The 22,955-nt window shown below is 38.1% G+C and overlaps 1 protein-coding gene across 1 annotated transcript in view; it reads left to right on the top strand.

The window, feature by feature from the left end:
* The window catches only part of Cers6 (ceramide synthase 6), a 262,651-nt gene that overhangs the window by 147,657 nt on the left and 92,039 nt on the right, over window positions 1-22,955 (top strand). The window contains exon 4 of the mRNA XM_048345292.1: window positions 101-158. Coding sequence (XP_048201249.1) covers window positions 101-158 — 58 coding nt within the window. The remainder of the gene's footprint in view (window positions 1-100; window positions 159-22,955) is intronic.

Raw genomic sequence — 22,955 nt, 5'->3', positions numbered from 1 at the left:
GAGAGGATAATTTTAATGAGCTTCCTTCCCCCAGATAGTATTTCAGAATATGCTTTGAAAACTATAAGCTGAATCTCTTAATTTTTTTAACCTTCTACAGGTGGAGATTTTCATTTTATGTCTATATATTTGCCTACGCAGTCCGGTTCCTGAAAAAGGTAGGATCTGTCAAAATATTTTATATTATCTTTACATAGCTATAAACACATGGAACGATATACTATAAGCAATCAAAACAAGTTTCTTGAGAATTGTCTATTTTATTTGATTTACAGACAATCTTTTGCAATTACTTCTATAAGATAAATCACTTTTAGGCATATGTTAGAAATACTTTCAGAAAAAAGTTTTCCATATAAGGTGTCACTAAGTTCCATATCCATACTATCTAGTTCTTTACTACTTCTACACAGGAACTTTATAAAGTCCCACTAGTATTATCCACATCACATATCATACAACATACAAACATCAGTTGGCTGTGAAATAGTATCATTGTCTCTTAATCAGTACGAATTACAGAGCAATACCACATGCTATTGGACAATTCAGTTTCTTTCATAGTTATGTCTCATTTCTATGCATTCCTGCCTGAACGAGGCACCTTCAACTCTGAAAAGAATTGTGACTCCCATAGTCTTTCTCCTGGTGATTTCAGAGCATACTTGTACTTTTAGTAGGTTACTTAGGCTCTAGATTCAAGATGTCTTTCCTTCTCATAGTTATGCACATATCAACAATGGTAATTTAGTATAAAATGGAAAATTATTTTTAAAAGTACTTTCTAGAAATAACCTCCAAAGTGATATCAATATTATCTTTGTTACAAAAACATTTCTAAAATAAAGCATGTGCCAAGTAGCATGCCTCACTCACTAATCTCATAAATATTGACATAAACGTTTCAAATATGTTTTTATTTTTAAAGTCTTGATTCATAAGATGTTATCTGCCTGTGGTAAATTCTCTTACAAATAGTAATTGTTTCTCATTGTTGTAGCTTCCTCGAGGAAATAGGCTTTTTTACTCCTGTGTGTTCCTTTGGTGTGTATTTATTTTGCTTAATAAGAACACATGGCCCAGAGGCAAATTTAATAGATTTATATGAACAAACTTCACACTCACATATGAAGAATTATTCATCCTGGGTAAATAAGCATGGTAGAAACTGAAACCTACTGCTCTCATTTACAAACTTGCTTTTCCAGAAAGAAAAATATAGAATGTCTGTGAGGCCATCTTCACTACCTCAGAAGAGGACATAGGAAATGATTTTGGATGGAATTGTTGCTTTATGAAAATGTGGACTTGCTAACTTGTTACAGGGTTCTCGGGGGGGGGGGGGGGGGGCGTGGAGGAGATTCCCTGTCCCTCCAAGAGTCCACCACTCAGAGACAGTCTTAAGCAAAAAGATGGGTTTACTGGGGAAGCAAAAAGGGAACTGACCAGCCAGGGACTACGCCCCCCCACTAGTCCTTGAGCTTGGGTTTGTCAAGGTAAAAGCATAGCACAGATGTAGAGGGTTGATGCAGGGGGTAGAGCAAATAACAAACAAGTTAAGCAAGCCATTTACAGAAGCAGAATTTTGGGGTCACTGGACCTAATAATCAAGATGGAATCAGCTCTATTCCCCCCCAACATTTCCTACCATGTTTCCCTAATCAAGATGGAGTCAGCTCTACAACAAACTAAGGTCAAGGTTTACAATCCATGCCTGATTCTGTGGGAGAGACAGTTTCCTTATGAGAGCAGGAAGATGGTAATACCCAGGGACACTGTTTCACCCTTTCTCCCAGGTCTGCTGGAAATACTTTCCTGGAGCTCTCACATAGCAAGAATAGCTGTCATTCAGCAGAACAGGAAGTATGTTGACACAGCTCTAGCTAATTCTGTCCCTAATCAAAAGGGATAACTATAATTTTTGTCTACCAGTTCTCAGTAGACCACAAAGGCAGTAAGAGGGCTTGTCAATAGAAAATTTTGCTTGGGAATTGTTTTCCCTTAAACTGTATCAGTTTGATACTTGTTTCCTTTCAATTGCTCTGGTTATAACAAATGCTTAGAAAAGCATTTAAAAAGTGAGACATGGTTCCAGTTGAATTCACCTGAATTGAGAGATTCTTTAATGCTGTCTAAGCCAGCTTGAATTGTCATTGTATGAGTTAGAAATGTGTACGTGGAAACTATGAGGCTGAAATAAATATATACCAGAAAAGAACTTCATAAGCTAGAGTGGACAACCTTGCATGTCACTTTGAGGAAATCAAGGGAGGGTAGGTGGCACACTGAAGGCCACATGGCAAGTTTAAACACATATCACTGAATCTTATTTCAGTGTTTTCTCCACTTTGCCAGCCAACTCTTCCCTCAGCATGATTTCCAAATAAGTTCCTTTTTTGTTATCTATACAAGTCATTATAGTAATTTAAAGTACCTTAAATTTTTAGATTGTAATTTATTTTGATATTCTTTTGAGTTACTTGATTTATTTTTGTAAATACAATGTCACAGGAGGGTAAATGTAGGTACATATATAATTTTCTTCTTATAGTCTTTGTGTTAGGCCAATTTATTTCCAAACATCTTGACCATAGGGTACATCTTTATGTCATCATCTACTTTTGACACATCCATGTATATCATTTAAACAAAAACTACTTAAGATGTGATTATACCTAATTTCTCTATTAGAGGCCTAATAGGGAATAGAAATTACAAGCGATATTTTAGGAGTTAGTATACTATAGCAGGTTATTAGCCAGGATGAATCAGTCTGTGTTAAGCAAGGCAATGGAACTGTACACTACTGACAATCAGTATGCCATCAGCTAAAGAACCTGCACCTGAGAATGAATCAAGGCACTGCTTTGTGTTTGAGAAAGTCTTCCTATGAGCCAGTGTGTGTGTGGATATGATTAACTTACACTCTGGTATAAGTATCTTTGTCATTGTGCATCCGTGACAAGCATTTCAGGGGCGAGTTGTATTAGGTCTCTGCTGAGGTATTTGGAGGAGGCAATGGCAAAAAGACAGTACCATCCTGATGACCAAAGGATGACAGGGAGAGGTTGAACTTGTCAGAACCTGGAAGCTGGACGGAAGAGCTGGACGGAGGACAGTAAGACTGCTGAGGCGGGAATACCAACCATCCAGTGCCCCTTGGGCACAGCAAGTCTGGCTCCGGAAATGTGGAGAAATTACAAACTGGAACCCAAAGCTGCTTCAAGGTTGAAGTACATTCCTGGGGGAAGGGGTGACAGGAACTGGAAGCCAAGCAAAGTGGAAAAAGTCCTGCCTTTCTCTTTCAGCCTTTTGGTCTCCCTTTAGTGCTTCTGTGAGGCTGCACTTGACAAGGCCTGGGTTCCCTGGAGCCAGCAGAAGTGTGGTTTGCATAGTTACAGATCTGAGGCTAAAGCCCCCATCTCAGGGACCAGTCAACACTCTCCATACTTCTGCTCTATGCTGTGCTCTGATAACCTATGGTGGTACCATTTAGCATATCTTTTTTTTAATATGCTGACTGCCACCCATTTCATCAACTTTGTGACTAACCACTAGGTGAACATCCTGAAAAATAACTTGCCAGTCTGAGCCCTTTGTCCACAACTCTGGGCCTCCCGAGTGCCCACTGAGCCCAGGCTCTATCTTTCATGGTGTATATGGCCTGTTCTTCCAAGATCACCAAAAACACCCATAGCACATTCCTTGATGTAATTTTTTTCTCTCATTAGTCAGCTTGGAATCTTTCTGAAAGAGAAACAGGACTGCCATTGTTTTGCCTATTTGAAGGTGAATAAATAAAATTTATTCAACCTGCAAAATGTGTATTCACTCTAAATTTCATTCTCTGGACATTTTTTAAGGGTTTGTTGCTTTTTAATAGAAAGCTTCCCTGATTAAGAATTATGCCACATCAGTATTAGAGACTATCTAGATGCAAGTCAAGATTGACTTTTCCGTCTTGATTTTGCAAAGTATTCTGCATTTTATTTACATTCAGGTACAAATATGCCCTGTTCCCTGAAATTTTATTGCCATCATTCATTTTTCTTGTAGATGGGAAATTATTCTTGCCCTGACATTCTCAGCTTATGTGTCTAGAACTTCGGAAGCTACCAAGCATTTGCAAGAGCAAAGCATTACACTATTACTTATTGAAAGGAAGGCTCTGCTGTAGAATGTGGATACATAAGTCTGCTATAAAAACATTTATATTCTGTACTGCTGCCACCTCCTAGACAGACACACTCTTGTTGTGTCATGCTTTGATGCTTCCTAATAGTTAACATACATTCTAGAGAGAAATTATCTTGATTAATATTAGGAATTTTTCAAATGCTGCTTCTTACTGCATTTTCCTTTCCCCTTCTACCTTGCCTCTGTCCTCTGACAAATTTTTTAAAATTCCTCTCATTCCTTTTGCTTATTCTACTTACTTGTTTCTTTATTTCTCTGTGGGTGGCATTCCATCAAAGGAGAGCAGTTAGAGGGCCTTGAGAAACTCAGGATCAGGTGACATAGTGATAGTCCTGGGGAAGGAGTCAGATTTTGCCATCACCAGGTTTATGACTAAGCCATTCTCTTAATCTCTCTCTGAGATTTAATTGTGCTGCTGCTAAAAATTAGTTGTGTGGACTAACATACACTTTTCAGCTCATATATTGACAAATTTGAAACTGTGATAAGTGTGGTAAACTGGCACAACCTGTTCAGAAGAAAACATAATCGTATGTAATCATATATAGTCATATATTTTCATATATTTTGACCTCACAAATCAATTCATATGAATATTACACAGATCATAAAACATGGATGTGTAAAGCACTTATTACAACTTTAAAATATGTATGAATAAAATACAATCCAAAGTAAAGTAAAATAAATGAAATAATCCATAAACCAGCAAATCCAAAACAGAATTTAAAAGTCTTAATATCTAATCTTAGTACACTCATAACAAAAATTGTTACCTTTTCTATTATATCAACTCTCAGATTTGAAATTAGAATGAAATGATTATGCGTAGATTTAGGTACACTTGAGTTATAAATGAATATGAAGCTATAATTTTGAACAGGGGAAAATAAAATTAAAGGTAGGTTGACTTCTATGTAAGTTGCAACAAGATACAAAACTCTGTTCTGAAACAATCTAGGTCTTCTTGCTGCCAGTTTCCTGTTACACCATTATATTACCCACATGCCTGGAAACAACCCCACCAGAGACTTTCTAGGGAGCTTTTGTAATTTCCTGCATGATTCTGGTAAGAGCCAAGCCCTTTCTTTGTTAGTGGTGATAGTTGTTTGTTGTGACCTAAGTTCCCCTTATGTTTCTCAGGCTGGCCTTGGACTTTTGGTCCTCCTTCCCTAACGTTCAGGGTACTGAAATTACAAGCCTATGCCCACAAACTTGACTCATGTGCTGCTTCTGTAGAATATTTGCATGGCCTGTGTTAGGAAATCACTTGCATTCTTCATTCTCTATAGTAATTTAAAGTGTATTTTTTTTCTTGTTTCGATGCAGATAATGACTTGTACACACTGTTGGTTTGGTGAACCATGATAGGGAAATTTTAAATCACAGCTAGTAATAAGAATCATAATCATAGTAATGATAGGTATACTAGGCTGAGCATCCACTGTGAGCCGGGAAATATATCCACCAGCTTGCATTCATATCTAATGTGGAATAATTTTAAGCCCTTATTCTTCCAGATGAAGAAATCAGGAACCACACAGGCTCAGTAGTCTGTACAAGGTCACATAGCTAGTCAGTGAGAGGGCTGAGATATATCCAGGTATTTATTTATTCACAAAAATAAGCTTATGGCCTACTTGTCACCAGGCCTTCATTACTAACTGTACTGATCTACTGAGCTGATCAACAATGATCATTTATTAAACAAAAACTAAGGCTTCAAAAAATTTAGTTTTGCAGTTCTGAGGTTTAAACCTAGGAACTCAATATTGCTTGCCAAGCAATCTACCACTGGGCTACAGCCCTTGCTCCAAAATAAATAAGTTTCTTATAAATTATTTACATTAAGACTAGAGTAAAACTTAGTGGTTATATTTAGAAGGTCCAAATGAAGTGTCTGTTTGCTTTATCTGCCTCTAACTGAAACATTAAGCTGTCACAACTCTAACATTCATAATGTTGAGAGTCTCTGGTTGCTCTAAACTTTTGTTTTTTATTTCTTTAATGTTTCATTATCTTGACATAGTTGTACAAAGGAGTTGCTATTTAACAAAGCTGATATACACAATGCATCCTGATCATTGTCTCCCCCTTCAACATTCTTACTCCCCTTGAAAACCACACTTTCCCTTACTCTTCTGAGTTTTGTGGTATGTACAATTTATTTTTCCTGCATTTCCTCCCTCTTCCCCACTTCATTCATATACCCCTCTCCCCTTGGCCCCATCCGTCCCTTCTGGCAAGTACCCATATTCTGGTATGTACTTTGTTGGTGTAGGACTTAATCTTTCTAAAAAGTTGTACTACTTGAGCTCTCCATAGAGTTTACTTCAATTAATTCATTTCATAGTATACTTCAGTCATTTCATTCATAACCACTTGCATACCACAAAATATGTTTACATATAGACTTATAGGCACATTCTACCTACCAAAAATGAGGGACACCATGTAACCTTTGCTTCTTTGGGTCTGGTTTACTTCATTTAATATAATTTTCCAAATATTTTCCTTTCCTTAAAAGTAGGACAATATCACTCTTCCTAATGGATGAAAATTTTTCCACTGTGTATATATACCACATTTTCTTGATCCACTTCTTCACTGAGGAGAGATCCCATGGGTTGATCCCATGGTGACTAGCATTGCTATGAACATGGTTGCACTGGTGGTTTCACTGTAACCTTGTTTGTGTTCTGTTGGTAAAATGCCCAGGAGTTGGTCATAAGGTAGTTCTATGTTTAGTTTTCTTTGGAACCTCCATACTGCTTTTTGGAGTGGTTGAACAAGCTTACATTCCCACCAACCATGTGGTAGAGGTCCCTTTTTGTGGCATCCTTGCCATCATGTTATTGTTGGTTTTCTTAATAATGGCCATTCTAACTGGGTGAGATAAAATCTCAGTATTGTTTTGATTTGCATTTCCTTTATAGCTAGAAAGTTGAGCATTTCTTCATATGTCTATTGGCCAATACTATAGAATCTTAGATAGTTGTACAAAGGAGTTACCATTCAATAGGTCAGTTTATAAGTACAATACATTTGATCAATGTCACCCTTTGATCACTCTCCCCCATCCCTCCTAACCCACCTCACACCTCAAATTTCTTAATTTCACAGGTATGCACTAAATATTATGGCTGCATAACTTTGCATCACATCAGAATTTATCTTCTAATTTTCAGACTGTATAGAAATTTTCTTACATATTCTGATACATTATGCAAGCATAATTTTATTCTCTCTTCTGTGATATGTATTTACTTTCTATGCTGTGATTAACAAGCCCTTAATAGACTCTTCACAGTAAGAAGCTGGAAGGGACAACTTAATATGTGGAGAAATATATTTTAGATGAAATTATTCATGGCTTAGGATAAATTAGAATTTGCTCAGATGATAAAGGGATCTCATCAGCAGTGAGGTAATGGCTCCTTGCTTCTTGCTTAATGAGATACAATGTTTTGACTTTGGTTGTCTAAAATTTTCTCTAAAGAATATGGAGAAGCCTTTTTTCCTAGGTCATTTTGCACTGTGCCTAGCTATGTTTGGAGAAAATTACATTTCACTGATGGCTCTCTCTCTAAGCAGGGAGACAGAAAGACTGCTTGAGTTCATGACACTGGAATGGATTTTCTTTTGTGAAGTGAGTCTTGCTCAGGGGTACCTTATCCTCAAGTAGAAATATTAACTGCTGCCTTAACTGTATGGTAACTTGTGCTTCTGTAATTATTACAAAGGTTTCTGGTTTGGTGCTTTATCAAACTGCATCTTCTCTTTTCAGCTATTCATAACTTACATAGAAACTCTATTTTTTAAATGGACTTATATTTCAGAGGCCACGAAAAATAACACTGATTTAAATATGTTAATTATCTATGCCCCTTAAGGCATAGACTTTTTCTCAGGACTTTGGAGCAGAGCTTGATTATGAGAAACATTGCTCCTCATTGATATGCTGTGACAAAGCTGACTACCAGGCCTCCCTACCTGCTGCCCAACAGTTGGGTTGCATTAGTATTCACACTCTGTTTCTAGAAAACTGGAAGCTCACCAGAGAGTTCAGGTAATTAGAGATGAAGTATTGATCCATGTATCAAAATCTGTACCTGCACATTCATTCCACATTAGCAGAATCATCACCAGGAACCTCTCTGACACCTAGAAAAATCTCATAATAAATGCAGCATGAAGGCATTATTTTTATTCAAGGATGTTTTCATAAAGTCTGAGAGCTAATGGCTTTTGCATCTAACAATCACCTTAATATAATACTTGCCTGAACAACAATGATGAAGTGAACCAATTTTTTTTGCTTAAAAAAATAGCTTAAAAAATATATGTCAAGGGATAAAAAAGCTTTGGGGGAAGGGAAGTGAGAAGACAGTCTACTTCTACTTTTGACACTGGAGCTTGTTTTCAGTACAGCAAAGCCTGGTTTTGTCTGGTGTAGGATAGGGCCAGGGAATTAGGACAGGTCTTGAGACAGAGTGGTGGACATTCCAATCTGATCACCTCATTCTCCCATGGTAGGTCCATGTGTGGCTCCAGAAAAATTCAAGTTCTAGATGATCTGCTACAGGCCTTGCTGTCCCCTGGAAGGTGGGACAGAGAGCTGTTGACATTTTGTTTTGTCTCCGTTCTCCTCTGTGAACAGAAATAAGAATAGGCCACCCTAGCTGAGACCATTACTGTCACTGTGTAGGATTTATTTAAGTAAAAGTGTGGTACTATCAGTAATCTTAGAATGACTAGATGGATTTCTTTGTGCTCAAGGAATTTAGGCTTCCATTATGAAATTAGCAATGGAAAAGGGATAAAATAATTGTCTCCATGAATCAATTTCAATAGAGGTTAACTGGAGAAAGATCCTGCAGCTGGGAGTGCTGACTTGCTGTTCTCCTCGGGGTTCCTGCATAAGTGTGTGTGTATCACATGCACAAAGCCATCACATCCCTCTGCCATTAGGTTTGTGCAATGTGACTTATACTTTATTGAAGTGTAGCTTCAATAAAAAATGAACTTAGGAGTGGGTTCTAATAACCCTATAGCTACTCTATAGTCTGTTCATGTTGCTGGATAAAAATAGGGCACCAGCTTTTGTGAACCAAAAGCTGTGGTTTTAAGGGAACTTCCTTCCTTCATGGCTATTTTCAAGTACTTCTGGTTATTACTGATGGGAGCTGATGACCTTCATTCATTTGTTCATCCTTCCTTTTGGTATCTGTTGAGCAGTTCTCTTATGAAAACAATTATCCTTAGTACCTTGGATAAAGCATCCACACACAGTGAGTATCTGACCTTGTATGCTAATTATCCTTTGCCTCTAGTGCCATCAGTCAAAAAACAATTTAATTGAACACAACCAACAGTTATTAAGCATCTAGGTGCAATGCATGGTGTCAAATACAGGAGAAAATCATGGTTCTTGCCTTCAAGGATCTTACAGTCTAACAGGGAGTTAACATTTTTCTAAAAGTACTTAGGAAATGAAGCTGTGAGATGGATGTTGCTTTAAGGAGATTGCACTTGAAGTCTAGATTGCAGTTGGCTCTCCTGCACAGCACCTACTGTAAAGACACTTTATTTTTTAATGTGGAAATTACACCTTTCCTCTTTTATGCCTTCCATGTTTTCTGTGCTTCATTTCCTTTCTCTTCTACACACCCAAAATGTTGGTTGAGTGAAGGTGAGAATTAAGGATGACAGTGGGGGATACTTTCCATTCTTCCAGTATATCTATAAAACCCCATTTGTGTGTGAACTGCTGTGAAATTGCATCCTTACCCCTGGGCAATGGGGCCTTACCACTAACCCTTGACATTACAGCTCCTTGTATGAGTTACATGATTGCCCAGCCCCTGGTCCTTCCCCCACAGTCCCATTTCACCCGTCTTTGCACCAATATTCTTCTTTTAAAACTGCAGGATGAGTAGATGATACACACCAAAAATACAATTCTATTTTAGATATTTATTTTGATTAGACTGATTTTAATCCATTTAGCAGATTTATTCTGTCCTGGCTTCTCACAGAAAATACACTGATAAAAGTCCTCAGATTTTTTTTCCCTGTGGGCATTAGCATTTCAAACAAAGACAAAGATAGAAAAAAACTGCCTGCCTTCCCTTCTCTCAGTGCTGTCCACAATTCCCACTTCTGTCCGAAGCAGTCTGGGTCTCTGGCTGCTCCTGGGCTTACTGTGGCAGCATCACTTAACAAAATGACCTTCCTTTCTCTACCCAAAGCTTCCAGCCCAACTTCCCTGCAGACCTTTTCCAGTGGAAAATCTATACATTAAAACCCGTTGGATCTGTACTTTAATGCATAGATTGCAAGGCTGTTTGGAGAAAAGGAAAGCCCTGAGCTTGGCCCATGCACCATGGGAAGTGTTCAGTTTATAGGAATTACCATCAGTATCACCAAAGATAATTCAGTAGTGAAGTATGAAGAGTCATGTCTGTGAAGCTTCATTCAAATGAACATCCATCCCCTCCTCTAAGCCGCTCCAAGCAGGGATCTTATCCCATCTCATCTACCTGTCATGCTTGGTACCTGCCAGTGATAGAATAGGTAGTTCACAAAAACTTGAGGAATAAAATGAATACTATTGGTTATTGTGTGTTAATCTTGTTTAAAAGTTTGAGGGAGTCAAGACTCATATTACCCAAAAACATAGATTGGTAATAATCAAGGAATCGTTTCTGCAGTGCAGAAGGGGCATGTTGGACCTACTACATAAGCACAGTCTGTTCCCAGGCAAGTATCCTCTTGCGAGTTGTCGATGTCTTCTTGGTAAGTGTGAGTTCTTCTCCAGAACAAAACCTTGATTAGAAAGGAAAAAGGAAATGAAAATGGACAGTAGCGTTTCTTAATAGAATGTATGGTGTATGGTATTCAGCATTAGCAGGAAATTACATTTGCCACCAGCTGTTCAATATGTATGTGAGGAAGTAATGAGTAGGTTCCAGTGCTCTGTGTGTGTGTACATGTGTGTAAGTTATTGATATCTGAAGCAAAAAACAAGTAGATCTTTTGACTCCATTTCCAACCACAAGCCCTCTGACCCTCCCTTTAATTTTCTTCTGAAGCTGTGGTTAAAGCTATAAAGAAATTGATAAACTGGGACTTTGCTAATTAGAAGATGAGTACGAATGAAAAGTGTTGACCAAGCCAAAATTATGGACCTGGAGGCACAGCTCAAGTGATAGAGTGCCTAGCAAGCATGAAGCCCTGTCTTCAGTACTGCCACAAAATAAAAATTAAAACAAAAGTTTGAAATGAACAAAAAAATTCAGGTTTAAAAAGAAAGTGACTAAATTCTATGGGACACACCTGAGTTTGGTCCTGGTGACTTAACATCCAAGAAGTGTGTGTGTGTGTGTGTGTGTGTGTGTGTGTGTGTGTGTATGTCTGTATCTGGAGGTGTGGGATGCATTTTGGCAAGGAAATTGTTTTCTGCTTATATCTCTTTGTTAACAGGTGTTACACCTCTTGTTAACAGGTGTATCTCAGAAAATGTGTTTTCTTTTATGTAGTATTAGAAGTAATGATAGACATGATGTTGACACTGAAAACAAGGGTATAATCCTGATCACTGAATAAAAGTATAAAAACACACAGTTCTGGTCTCTATTTATTACTTTCTACTTTCCCTCTTTCTTCCTTTCTTTTTTCCTTCCTTCTGTGATCCCTCTGTCTCACTGTCTCTCTCTCTCTCTCTCTCTTTTCTTCCTTTTCTTTTGGTGGTGCTGATGCTATTCCTCAGGGTACTACATGAGTTAGGCACTATACCACTGAGCTGTATCAGCATCTTTTTGTGAGACAAAGTCACATTTGTTCTCTGTATAGCCCAAGCTGGCCTCTGATTCATGATCCTTCTACCTTAATGTCTCACATATAGATGTGTACTACCACACTGATCAAAAACTCACAGTTCTAGAGATTACTTATCACACTTTAGATTCTTCTTTACAAGGAAAGTGTAGAAAAAATTAAAAATAGTTCTTTTAATTTTTATTTATTGTGATGATCATTTTAATCAAGATATGATATTTATTCAATTCAGCTGTTTGAGGTATGAAGTCTGACTTTAAAGGTGTTTGAAAAAATATGAGACAAAAGTAACACTTAATTGCTATTTTAAGCATTTTATTGGAAATGCCAATTCTATTTTTAAGCTTCCTTTTGTCATATATTTGAATTATTTTACAAATGCTCACTTTGAATGTTGAAAACTGAACATAGTGAGCATTTTCATGGAATTCTAACTACACAGGAGGAAGGGAGGCTAAGTCAAGTATGACAAATTTAAGGCTAGCCGTAGCTACATAGCAAAACTCCACTTCAAAAGAAAAGAAAAACAAAGTCAGGCACCAGTGGCTCATGACACTCTTATCTGCAGTTAATGACCAGCAAAGGCTAGAACTGGAGCTATGGGTAAAGTGGGAGAATTCTAGTCTTTTTTTTTTTTTTTGGCCAGTCCTGGGCCTTGGACTCGGGGTCTGAGCACTGTCCCTGGCTTCTTTTTGCTCAAGGCTAGCACTCTGCCACCTGAGCCACAGCGCCCCTTCTGGCCGTTTTCCATATATGTGGTGCTGGGGAATCGAACCCAGAGCTTCATGTGTAGGAGGCAAGTACTCTTGCCACTAGGCCATATTCCCAGCTGAGAATTCTAGTCTTGAGCACAAAAGCTCAAAAAGAGCCCCCAGGCCCTAAATTCATGCCCTAGGATACACACACACACACACACACACACACACACACACACACACACACCACAAACTAGAAGTTTTATCTTCATATATTCTGTATAGCCTTGGTAGAGCAAGAAACTGACAGGATTAAAGAATAGAGTCCATCTAATAATGGAGAAATTGGCATTGTGAGGAAATATAATAATTTATGTTCGTATTTATTTAAAATCTATTTTCCTGCTAAGAAAAACAGTATTTTTATTAACAGACAGCTCCAATGAATGCACTCAATCCTGACTTTTCTAGTTCAAACATTCAACCACAGATGAGAAACTTCATATTAGTAGTAGTTTCCATGTGTTTATTTTGGAGACACTTCACTATACTATATTTGTGCTATACTGTATTTGGGGAATTCTTGTTGTCACATTGTATTCCCATAGCATTTTTCCAAAGAAGTGATATTCTATTTATTTAGTTTACTTCATCCTCTAAAAATGCAAGGCATCCTGTCAATTACCAAGCTCAGAGGAAAAATATTCATTGCTCTGTCTCTCCAATTTGAACAGGCTTCAGAATCATCTGGAGGACTGCTGGGCCATCATTTTATCTTCTGACTCAGTAGATTGAAGGAGACTGAGAACTCCTAGTATTCCTATAAGTCCTAAAATCTTGGCGATGTGACTCAAGACTTCGCTTGAAAAAAGTGCTGTGTGCTAGTGTGGTGCTCAGAAAATGCTCACCACGAGCATTCATTTCCTATGGCTGCTATCATAAATTACTAGCAAGATTAATGGCTTAAAACAACAAAATTTGGCAGGGGGTGGGGTTGGGTTTGTGCTAGTGTTGGGGCTTGAAACCTAATCCTCTCCCTCTAGCTTGGCTTTTTTGCTCCAGGCTGATGCTGTGCCAACTGAGCCACACCTCCATCTTAAACTTTTTGCTAGTTAATTGGAGATAAAAAGCCTCTCAGATTTGTCTTCCTGGGCTGGCTTTGAATCTCAAGTCTCACATCTCAGCCTCTTGAGTACCTAGGACTATACCTGTGAGTCACTGGCACACTGCAAACTTTGTTTTCTTCTCTTCTAGAAATATTATTTCAATTTCTGTGGAATAAAGCCAAGAAATACCAAGGCTATTTCCTTCAGGATGCTGTGAGGGAGAATTTGTTTCTTTGTCTTTTTCATGCCCAGTGGCAGCCTCTCTTCCTTGGCTTGTGGCTCTGATTCGATCTTCCATCTACTGCTACATCTTCAAAACAACCTCTGCTTCTGTGATTCGATCATCTTTTTTGTAGTCAAATTGCCCTCTGGTTCCTTCTTATAAATAAGTGAATTTCATATCTGAAGATCCTGTAAAAGTCTGCAAAATCCTTTGCTATATATATGCTAACCTTCCCACATTCTAAAGTTATAATGTGAATATCATTGAGAGGTGTTATTCAACCTACTCTACCATGAAAAATCTCATGTGCATCCCTCCTGAGCTCTCAGAAGCCCTTCCCTACAACATGCAGAAGGGAGTACCATTCGTTAGTCCATTTTCTCTAATGAAACTAGAAAGCATTTGCATTTATTAACATACCCTCATTTATAATAAATGATCATGTTACTCTGTTACATTGAAACCCCACAGAGAAAGGATTATTCCATTTTATCCAAGTTTGATTTTACTGAAAAAAGATATACTATAAAAGATTTCCTATTAAAAGGTCACTTTTTTCTTATGCTTAAAAAGGTTATTGGCTAATAGAAAATAAGACTTTCTCACAGTGTGTGTGGTACTTGGGTAATGTGTGCTACAATGGTGGTACAAATAGACATGTAGTGTTACAGATGGAGGGAGAGTGTGGGACAAGGAGCTTGGAGATGTGTGAGGTAAAGATGTGGCATTAAGGATGAATAATGAAGGTATTCCAGCTGATGATAATGGTCAAACGAAGAGGAAAGAAAGAATGGTACTAGATAAAAAGAGAAAGTGATAAGACTAGAACATGGGGACAGTTAGAGAGAAGGCACTGAGTATGGTGGTGATGAAAAGCACATAGGGTGGTGGGCAGAGTCTATGACTACCATGTACAGACTTTAGCTTCAATTTAGTAGGACACAAATAAAGAAGTAGCAGCCAACTGGACCAGAGCTGGACCATTGGCAGCATTATGAAAGGTAAACTGGAAGGTACAAGTGCCACAGGCAAGGAGATCTGTGTATACTCCACAGGAGCCATGCTGTCTGTGGTCTTGGTCCACAGGATAAAGCTGGGTGATGCACGTCAGTGGTATTGAGTACACCCAAGGAAGCTTGACACTGGACCAAAAGACAATGTCAAACAAGCAAACCATTTCCTTCTAGCTACTCCGAAGTTGAGATCTGAGTATCACAGGTCACAGCCAGCCTGGGAAGGAAAGTCCATGAGTTCTTTTGTCATGGACAACACAAAAGCCAGAAGTGAAACTGTGGCTCAAGTGGTATAGTGCCCCTCTTCAGGGTAAAAGTAAAGAGACAGTGCTGACTTCAATCCCCCAGGATGTACACACACACACACACACACACACACACACACACACACACAATGCTCTCATTGTACTAATAGTAACCTGTATGTTGGACATCAATGGCTCACACCTGTAATTTTACCTATTGAGGAGGCTGAGATCTGAGGATCACAGTTCAAAGCCATCCCAGGCAAGAAAGTCTGTGAGACTCTCATCTCCAATAAACTACTCAGAAAAGGCCAGAATCTCCAGTAAACTAATCAGAAAAGACCAGATCTATAGCACTGTGGTGCAAGTGATAGAGCACTATCTCTGAGCACAAAGAAGCTCAAGGACAGTCCCCAGGCTCAGAGTTCAAACCCTAGGACCACCAAAAAAAAAAAAGTAACTTCTGAAATAGGAAAAAAGAGTGAAATTTCAAAAGCAACCTATTGACTTGGGTGTGTAGTTCAGTTGTAAACTACCTACCTCACATGTACAAAGCCCTGGGTTGCATTCCTAGCACTATATAACCAAACAAATAAACAGTCTTCTCCTTCACCTCCAGAAGAATAACTACTTATTGCCTGGTAGGAAATGTGCATATTTCTTTTCTTTTTTTATAATTTTTTTTCACACAGGTAAGAAACCAATTTTTTCATTCAGTGCTTGTCTACATTTCAGTGAAGAAATGAAGCACCTCAGAGGGGGTCTTGTGCATGCTAGGCAAGCATTGTATCACTCAGCTATATACTGTTTGCTTTACTGAAATTCGAAATGGAAAGAATTTGAAAGCATACTGCAGTTCTGGAGGAGAGCGAGCAGCTGGCTTGAGGCAAGGAAGAAGGAAGGAGAAGGGTGTTCAATCATGACAGGCACACAGCTCCTCTGCTCACTGCCTTGAGCTGTGCCTGCTGAGGCCTGTGGTGTGATATTTCATTGATCTTCTCCTTGAACCACTGACATTTGTGTTGTTACATCATTTTCAAAAGAAGAAAACAGTGTCAGGGAGGTTAAGTAACTTCAAGTGGCAGAGCTGGCATTGGGCCCCAGGCTGTGTGAGTATTCGCCCACATTCATCATTGTTAAATGGCCTCTCAGTAAGAAGTGTCCAGCCTTTACCTTCTCAGTATCAGTCAAATCCTAACATACAAACCTAGTCCATTATATTATGCCTTAATATAGGATGGTAAGATGAAACAGAAATGATTTGTAAAGAATACTTTTAACTTGAACTGTTTAATGTCTACTAAAATTATGAGAGCGTAGGGTTTCCAGAAATCCTATTTATATATCTGTGAACCAAGGAAAGCTGTGCCTTACTGTACTAGAATGAAGAACATTTCTCTTCATAATGCTCTGCCATCCCTCTTCTCCTTAGCATACCAGTTTTGCCAATGATAGGCATGAATGTCCCTAGCCCTCTCAACTTGACTAACTTCTGTTGATTGCATAAGTCTTTGCTACAGGCCATATCCACCTTTCCCTTCCCTCGGACCTCCCACTTGGTGCCAAGCCTCTGTGCTGCCCTCATAATGCCTATGCCTGCGTAATGGACATGGAAGAGCTTCATTAGTGGGCTTGTCACATGGCTCCTTTCATGTTTCCTATACTCACAGAAAGCCACTGCAAATAACCGTGCTTTGCCTGTACTTACTCAGTTGTTTGAGGGTTCATTCTATCATTCAGGAAATGAAAAAGAAATAAAAGTGAGTGCATTTGAAGAAGGTTTATCCCGAGTTTCCAGTTTCTTTTCTGCAAGCATTGTAGTTGGTATCAGAGTTGGCATAAGGAGGGGAGGACAGGAGACACACATGCAGAGGGTGTCACTGGTTGGTCCCTTCTCCTGAAACCATTGACGGAGCTTTAGTTAATTAGCAGTCTTCACTCTCACTCTGAATGTCGAGTGGCTTGTCAATTGTTAAATCTTTTTTTAGGTCCCACCAACAAATGTCAAGTTGATTTTTTTAATTCAATAACCTAACTCCTGAAGCCTTTAAATCACCACAAGATTATATGTTTTTCATTTCTTTGTTGTTACATTGATGTACCAAGGGGTTACAGTTTCATATATAGGCAGTGAATACATTTCTTGTAATTTGCAAGAGTACTTTTGGGGGCAATTTAATGTACTCCCACCCTTTTGTGGATTTAGTCTACATAGAAAGTCTCTGTTCACTTGCATCTACATTATCTGACTTCCAGTGCATTTTGAATGAGAGGTTGACAGAAGTCTATCAGGTCTGTGCTGATGTCAGCTACTTGGTGCATAAGTGTAGTTTCAGTAAGGAAAGCCTCTTTTATAAGATTCCATTAAAATTTAAAAAAAAATTATCTTTAAGCACAAAGGAGTTGCTATTTAACAAATAATTTTATTAATGCAATATATCTTGATCAATGTCACTCCTTCAACATTCTCACCCACTTCTCTCTTACCCATCTCTTCTCTCACTCACTCTTCTTAATTCTGTAGGTATATCCTACAAAACTGTTGACTACATCTACCTCTTCTCCATTTCACTTGTTCACTCCTTTCCCTTTGATCCCACCATGCTCCTTTCAAATATCCATTTCTTGGTGTTTACTTTGTTGAAGTTTGACTAAGCTTTTCTAAGGAATTACACTATTTAAGATCTCCCTTGGATCTACCATATTCCAGTTAACATATTTATATACACTCACATACCACCCAACAAATTTACTCATAAAATTATAAGCTAAATCTAGCTTCCACATAAAAGGAAAACAAATTCTCTGTCTCTCTGGGCCTGACTAATTTCACTTAATTTTTTCCAGGTCTCTTCATTTCTTTACAAACAGTACAATATCATTCCTTCTAATGGATGAGTAAAATTCCATTGTGTATGCATACCTTATTTTCTTGATCTGTTCATTAATGAGGGGCATCTGTGATGATTCCATACCTTGGCTATGGTGAACAGTGCTGCAGTGAACATGGCTGTGCTGGTGGCTTTACTGCATCCTGGTTTGTAATCTTTTGAGTAAATGTCGAGGAGTAGAATTGCTGGATCATTGGGTCATTCTAAATTTAAGTTTTTTAAGAATCTCCTTACTGCCTTCCAGAGTGATTGAACAAGTTTACATTCCCACCAGCCGTGTATTAGACTTTCCTTTATAATTTTAAATACGAAGTTTTCTTCTGTGAAATAAATTCATCTTTCAAAAGCATCTACAGTTATTCATTGTCTTATGTTTTATTTTTATCAGTATCACTTTTCTTTGACAATGTAGAGGTCAGAACACTTTCCATCTTCTTCCATAATGGTAGAAATCCTGCTTTGTGTAGTACTGGGGTTAGAGAATAAATGGGAAGGGTCCGAAGAGAAAAGGAATGAAAGTACCAGAAGAAAGAGGGTTTCTATTTGTAAATGAATGATGAACTCATCATGGGAGGCAAACGTTTAACCTAAGCTAAACTGTTTATTAAATGGTAATAGGTTTGCTAACTATCTTTTATATATCTTTATATAGTGACTGAGGTCACTAATGATGACTTTGGCTTGGGATATTTTACAGGGATGCCTGTTTTCCTGGTGCACTTTGGAGTAGCAATCCAAAGTCTCCCTGTCTGAGGAAGGCAATCATTGTTGCTCTTCCTCCTTTTGGTCATTAAAGAAGACTTAGAACTAGGAAACTGAAAGGAATACCAAAATCGAGAGACACAGGGTAAAAAAGACAAACGATTACAAAAGCAATACATGCAAAACTGTTTAGTGTAAATCTACTGAACAACTCATGGGGGGAAAGGGAAACGGGGAGGGGAGAGGGGGAATGAGGGAGGGGGTAACAGTACAAGAAATGTACCCAATGCCTAAAGTAAGAAACTGTAACCGCTCTGTATATCAGTTTGACAATCACAAAAAAAAGAAAGCTAAAAAAAAAAGACTTATCTAGGATCTAACTATACAATTCCATTTTAAAGAGGTCATTTAGGTTCATGTTACCTATCTCCATACTCTTAGAGGCATTTAAACATTACTTCTATGAAATAAAGGCAAAGAGAAATCATAATATTTCATAAGTGACTTCAATCTGAGTTAAACATGTCTAGGACCTGTCCTTTATCCACATATACATCCTTTGAAAGAGTGGATAATATGCCAGTTATCAGGCACTTCAGGAAATAAGACTTGAGTACTGTACTGATTGACAAATTGGTAGCTGGCAAAGCATATCTGTATGGGATGTTGTTCTTTAGAAATCTCCTTTTCTCTTCCTCTCTCTCTGTTTCTCTTACACGTACACACACACACACACACACACACACACTATCTTCATATAATTAGAGCATGTATGAAAACTATGGAAACTATTTCCCCTCCTCCTTTTTTTAAGTTGGTAGTGATTGTGAATTGCAGTCACAGGCTGTGATGATTCTAATCTACTAAGAGGACTTAATCCTAGGAAACTGGTCATTAGAGCCCTCATTGCATCTGTGGCCAGAAGCTTCATTAATTTGATCATTCACATTTACTCTGCTAGTTGACCTCTGGATTTTTGTCCCGGTTCAGGTTCATAATCACAACATAGCCTCTAAAAATGGAGTAGGAGCTAATGATAGGAACAAGTTCATGAGGAGTAAATTTGATTTCATAAGCTGAATATTAGTTCAGTTACTAATTTATTGCTTGATTATAGGAATTAGGCCATATAGTCATTATCTGAGCTTGACTCCTTTGTCTTCAATCTGGAAACTCAATATATTTAATGAGCCACATATTTCATTTGTGATATCCAAGTCTTAAGCACTACCTGATAAATAAATATATTGGGCATTAAATTAGGGGAAAATAATAATTTATTTGTTTTTCCTAAGCATTTCCCTATTCGTTATATTTCAAGTGTAATGAGATATGAACATTTCTAAGTGGAAAAATCAAACCAAGTTATCATTATATTGGCAACAGCAGAAATACCCTGGACTCTTAGGATTTTTTCCTCCTCTGCTTGTCCTGGATACAGCCTCTCTCTTACACCACTGTGAAAGAATCTCATCTTCTCCTGACCTTATGAGCTCCTGACTCATGAACAGATAAGACCCACACTTTCGCTTTCTGTCAGTTTGCTTCCTTGTAAAAGTACATGAAGAATCATGCAGTAAAGAGAGCTAGGACACATTTAATTCTGAAGCCGTACTGACTATTTTTGTGACACAATCAGCTGAATTCATGGTGTATATTCAGTTTCACACAGTGAATAACAAGCCCTTCAGTCTGGCTTTTCTAACAGATGCTGAGTAGTGGCGTCATCAGGTCATTTGGAAGTAAGGAAAATGTAAAGGAAAATGTGTATAATGCATCTTATTCAGTGCCATCCCTTTCATCATTCTTTCACCTGTCCCAACCTATCCTCTCACATTTCTTAGTTTACATTTTTACATATATGCATTAAATATTGTGACTATGTTAATCCACCCTTCCCATCTCCATTGGTCCACGCCCTCCCATGATTCTCCCCCCTCACCCAGAAAAGATGTGCTTCAGCTTCCTAGAATTCATTTTGTTTAATTATCTGTTAATTGTTCAAAGGGGTTATGCCATGGAAACCCACCCCTTCACCTACATATGTTAGAGTAATTCCATCTGTATGAATTTGGCCCTATCTGTTTTTTTCTTTATTATATATGTTTATGCTTTAGATCTAACTTGGATGAAAGAGATTTAAACTAAGGCTGCACCCAAGTTGTCTCCCAATAGGTACCATTTCCAGTGTCTGCACCTCTTTTTGTGATGGTTGATATTTTTCAGCTGGAATGGTTCTGGCAAAGATAATGACTGTCTTGGAACTGTCATGAAACAAGGACATTCCTATACAAGTAGATTTTTTTCCCCTCTTGCAACACAGATTGGAAAGATTTTAAATGCTTGTTTGAAAATTATGTGTCCTAAGGATACTCTTTAGTGTGCTACATGTGTTGAACTCTCTAGATATTTATGAGTTATTGTTTTTAATTATCTTGTACATCTTTAGCTTGTCAACTCATTTGACTGTTTTGAAAGCTTGAGTACTATTACTTGGCTCCTCTAGTTTAGATCACTAATCCAAGACATGTCTGCTACAGGCTACTGCAGCAGAAATGTAGTGTCTGAAGCCAGCAAAGCTAGCAATGGTGACAGTAGATTTATGCCAAAACTAATAATGAATTGGGACTTCCAAATCCATGTCTTTGCAATATGCCCTAGGACATGGCAAATATTTCCCTCTGAAAAATAGTTAGAAATTATATGCTGCAAAGAGGCTTGTCAGATGGCCCTTTTGGGGAAGTATTGGAAAGAAAGGACATTGGGATGAGCTGTTATGATACTGTGGAAATTCACTTAATTGTCTTTTTTTTTTTTTTTTTTTTTTTTGCCAGTCCTGGGCCTTGGACTCAGGGCCTGAGCACTGTCCCTGGCTTCTTCCCGCTCAAGGCTAGCACTCTGCCACTTGAGCCACAGTGCCGCTTCTGGCCGTTTTCTGTATATGTGGTGCTGGGGAATCGAACCTAGGGCCTCGTGTATCCGAGGCAGGCACTCTTGCCACTAGGCTATATCCCCAGCCCTTAATTGTCTTTTTAATAAAATTTAAAGGTGAAACTTTTGATTTTACATTACTAAACATTCAAACTCATAAACTCAGATTCTTTGTGCATCTCAGGAATCCAAAGACGTAGTGCCTAGGGAAAAAAAAATGGAAGTCAATGTTGTCACATCACATATGCAATGTTGCATTTGGTGATTTAGAATTAGATTTTAAAGGCAAGGCTTTGGGCACTGTCATAAAATCTGTGAGCTGACTCTATGTTCATATTATTGGTTTAAGGAATTTTGTGGAGAATATAATTTATGTTATGATCATTTAATTCCTGTGACTGGAGGATAAGTAATGTTCCAATGACTATGCTTTGATAGAATACTTTGCTTTGATACATCCTTATTGATCATTTATAGGCCTGGGAATTGAGTTTAACTGAAGTTCTTTCTTTATGTTCAGGACATAGCAAAACTTGAAGCTTTCTCATCCTGCATTAGTTGTCACTGGCTGCTAGACTATGCTATAACCTTTAGTAAATAAAACAGTATGCATTCAGGCCTCCATATTTGCTTGTGGGTTTCTTGTTGAGTTTGAGTCTCATTGAGACTCACAGACCTTTTTTCCTTGGTAGATCCTAAAGGAAAAGAAAGAATATTCTTTCTGATGGAGGGTGCCACTTAATTCCAAATTGGCGTAAGTAAACATGTCTTCACATGAAGTAAATGTATTGTTATCTGGAAGATGCTTAAGCCTTTCCAGGAAGCAAGACTGTTCTATTAAATCCTTTGAAACTGTTGGTAGAGTTTTCTAACTTCACTAATTGGTGCAGTGTGCAGTGTTATATAAAATATAATTAAGAGAGTGAGCCAAGCTAGTTTGCTATACTTGAATCTTGGCTCTGCTGTTTACTAGACATGTGATAAAGGACAAGTTCTTAAGTTCTCTGTGCCTCAGTTTCCTTACCTGTGAAACTAGATGATAACTGAATCTACTTCAGACCTTTGATATAAGATTAAATGCATCATCTGTAGTTTATATCCCATATAAATAAC

This window comes from Perognathus longimembris, chromosome 4 (assembly GCF_023159225.1).
Source record: "Perognathus longimembris pacificus isolate PPM17 chromosome 4, ASM2315922v1, whole genome shotgun sequence".
Classification (NCBI taxonomy): Eukaryota; Metazoa; Chordata; class Mammalia; order Rodentia; family Heteromyidae; genus Perognathus; species Perognathus longimembris.
Note: the sequence above shows the minus strand (reverse complement) of the source record. Positions and strands in the feature narration are given on the sequence as shown.